Below are 2,500 nucleotides of genomic sequence, written 5' to 3'. Positions count from 1 at the left end.
GAAGATAGTGTGTTCCTCCGCACGCGTCCTGCATCCTCCCAGTGAAACTCCTCACTGTCAGTTGAAAAGAAGCGGTTAGCGATGTCACGTGTATCGGAGGACACACATGGTTGTCTTCACCCTCCCCACGACCAAGTCGAAGGAGTCAGCAGTGACAGGAACTATACATTGGCATAATAACTAAATTGGGAGATTTTTTTAAACTGGGAAATAAAGATGACAAAAGTCTACTCACCACAAAATACACACACTCATGTGCACTCACACAGAGAGACATAGTCCAGTGCATGGCAAAATGCATGTTAATAATGATGCAGGAGTCACCCTGGCCTCTGACCCTATCCTTCAATCTTGCACTCCACTTCCTTGGCTCTGTGCTTTTGCATGCTGATCCCAACTGCAAGTAAACATGTCAGTGGCATCCCTCATCTGCAGCCATGCCTCTGTGCTATATGGTATGGATATTGACAAAATGCCTCCCTCCAGGTGTATTTGAAGACATGCCCGGCTGATGCAGCTTCCCTTGATTCAGTGTTCATGTTCCTATGATGTTTCTATGATGTTCCTGCATTGTTCCTATGCTATTCTTATGCTGTTACTATGATGTTTGGTGGTCGTCCAATTTCCTACTAACGGTTGAATCCTTTTGTTTTGTTCCGTCTTCTTTTTCTTTTTTCTTATACTCCAACCTGTCTTTTGTTCCTACTTTAATTGTATTGTCTTTCTTTCTTTCCCGCTCCGCCCTCCACCCTTTTCCCTCTTCTCCTCCCAACCACAGAGGCAGAGGTTAATCCGTGCTCGGGGCCTAGAGGAAGGCGGAGCCAGCACAGGGGAGGAGGGGTCAGGCGTTGGCGGCCCATGGGGGAGGGAAAACGGGGCGGCGGCAGAGGGAGACAGGTCATCCCTGGAGGGAGAGAGAGAGAGGGACAGGGAGAAAAGGATGGCTGGAGAGGAGAGCCAGTGTAAAGAGGATGTGGAGGAAGAGGAGGAGCAAGACGAAGATGAGGAGGACATAGTCCCATTCAGACCCTTCACCATGCCAGGTGAGTGGGACACAAACATAAAACACACACACACACACACACACACACACACACACACACACACACACACACACACACACACACACACACACACACACACACACACACACACACACACACACACACACACACACACACACACACACTCGTATGTGTCTCCGCAGATACGTGGTGTGACCGTTTCAAGTGGCTTGTATCGTGGCCTGTGAGCATACTGCTCCACTACAGCATTCCTAACTGTGCACTTCCACGATGGGAGCGCTGGTACCTGCTCACCTTCCTGGCCTCTACCCTGTGGATAGCCCTCTTCTCCTACCTCATGGTCTGGATGGTATGAAACACTCTCTCTCACACACACACGCACGCACGCACGCACGCACGCACGCACGCACGCACGCACGCACGCACACACACACACACACACACACACACACACACACACACACATGTTTGCGGGTGGGAAGCCGGATGGAGAGGGCGAACTCCTATAGCAGTGGTTCTCAAACTTTTTCATGTCAAGGACCCCCAAATTGACACTTATTACCCCGCGGACCCCCATTTGAAAAGATAAGCCAGGGACCCCCATAAGAGAAGGTTTTTATGGCTCTCTAGCAGTGATTCTCAACCATTTAATGTCAAGGACCCCCAGTTTGACATGCATTAGGGCTACGGACCCCCATTTAATGGCATTTATACCTCTAGTACCCCAATTCATATTGTAAAATCAATGTTAATTTAACTCTGAGAGTGTACAAATGGAACCAAATGGACCCGTTTGGTTCCATTTGTACACTCTCAGAGTTACAGACCCATAAGGGTCCATTTGGTTCCTGTCCATCATTTAGCTGGGGACCCCCTGGAACTCCCTCAAGGACCCCTGGGGGTCCCCGGACCCCACTTTGAGAACCAATGTCCTATAGGTTGGTCGAGGCACCTGTTCAACAGGGCGCGGAACTAGGAATAATAGCATGATTATGCCTTGATTATGCTGTCTTAGTGAAACTTATCACTGTCAGGTTAAAAGAAGGCAACATCACGTGTATTGGAGGACAGACTTGGTTGTCTACACCCTCACCAAGAGCAACCAGTAGGGGTCAGCATTGACAAGGACTATGGAGATTTTTGCATATGCACTATATTATTAGATTTGATTGTTTTTACATACAGATACTCTGAAAACGTGCATTCACAGGCACACATTCCTGCATTCACACATAATGTATGTATATGTAATACTTGCACACTCACTTCTCATTTTCTTCTCTATCTATTTTATGTCAACTTCAAACAAATGGCACAGGGACAACTATGAAACAAAAGAATAAGCTGTCAGTCTCTGTTAATACTCATGCTGAATCATGTTAAAACACACACACACACACACACACACACACACACACACACACACACACACACACACACACACACACACACACACACACACACACACACACACA

General features: G+C 47.6%; 1 protein-coding gene across 1 annotated transcript in view; it reads left to right on the top strand.

The window, feature by feature from the left end:
- slc24a6a (solute carrier family 24 member 6a) overlaps nucleotides 1-2,500 on the top strand; it is a 13,860-nt gene that overhangs the window by 8,675 nt on the left and 2,685 nt on the right. Inside the window, exons 12-13 of the mRNA XM_084085871.1 lie at nucleotides 779-1,043; nucleotides 1,208-1,374. Coding sequence (XP_083941997.1) covers nucleotides 779-1,043; nucleotides 1,208-1,374 — 432 coding nt within the window. The remainder of the gene's footprint in view (nucleotides 1-778; nucleotides 1,044-1,207; nucleotides 1,375-2,500) is intronic.

The sequence above is a fragment of the Gymnoscopelus microlampas genome, assembly GCF_963454915.1.
Source record: "Gymnoscopelus microlampas genome assembly, chromosome: 18".
Classification (NCBI taxonomy): domain Eukaryota; kingdom Metazoa; phylum Chordata; class Actinopteri; order Myctophiformes; family Myctophidae; genus Gymnoscopelus; species Gymnoscopelus microlampas.
Note: the sequence above shows the minus strand (reverse complement) of the source record. Positions and strands in the feature narration are given on the sequence as shown.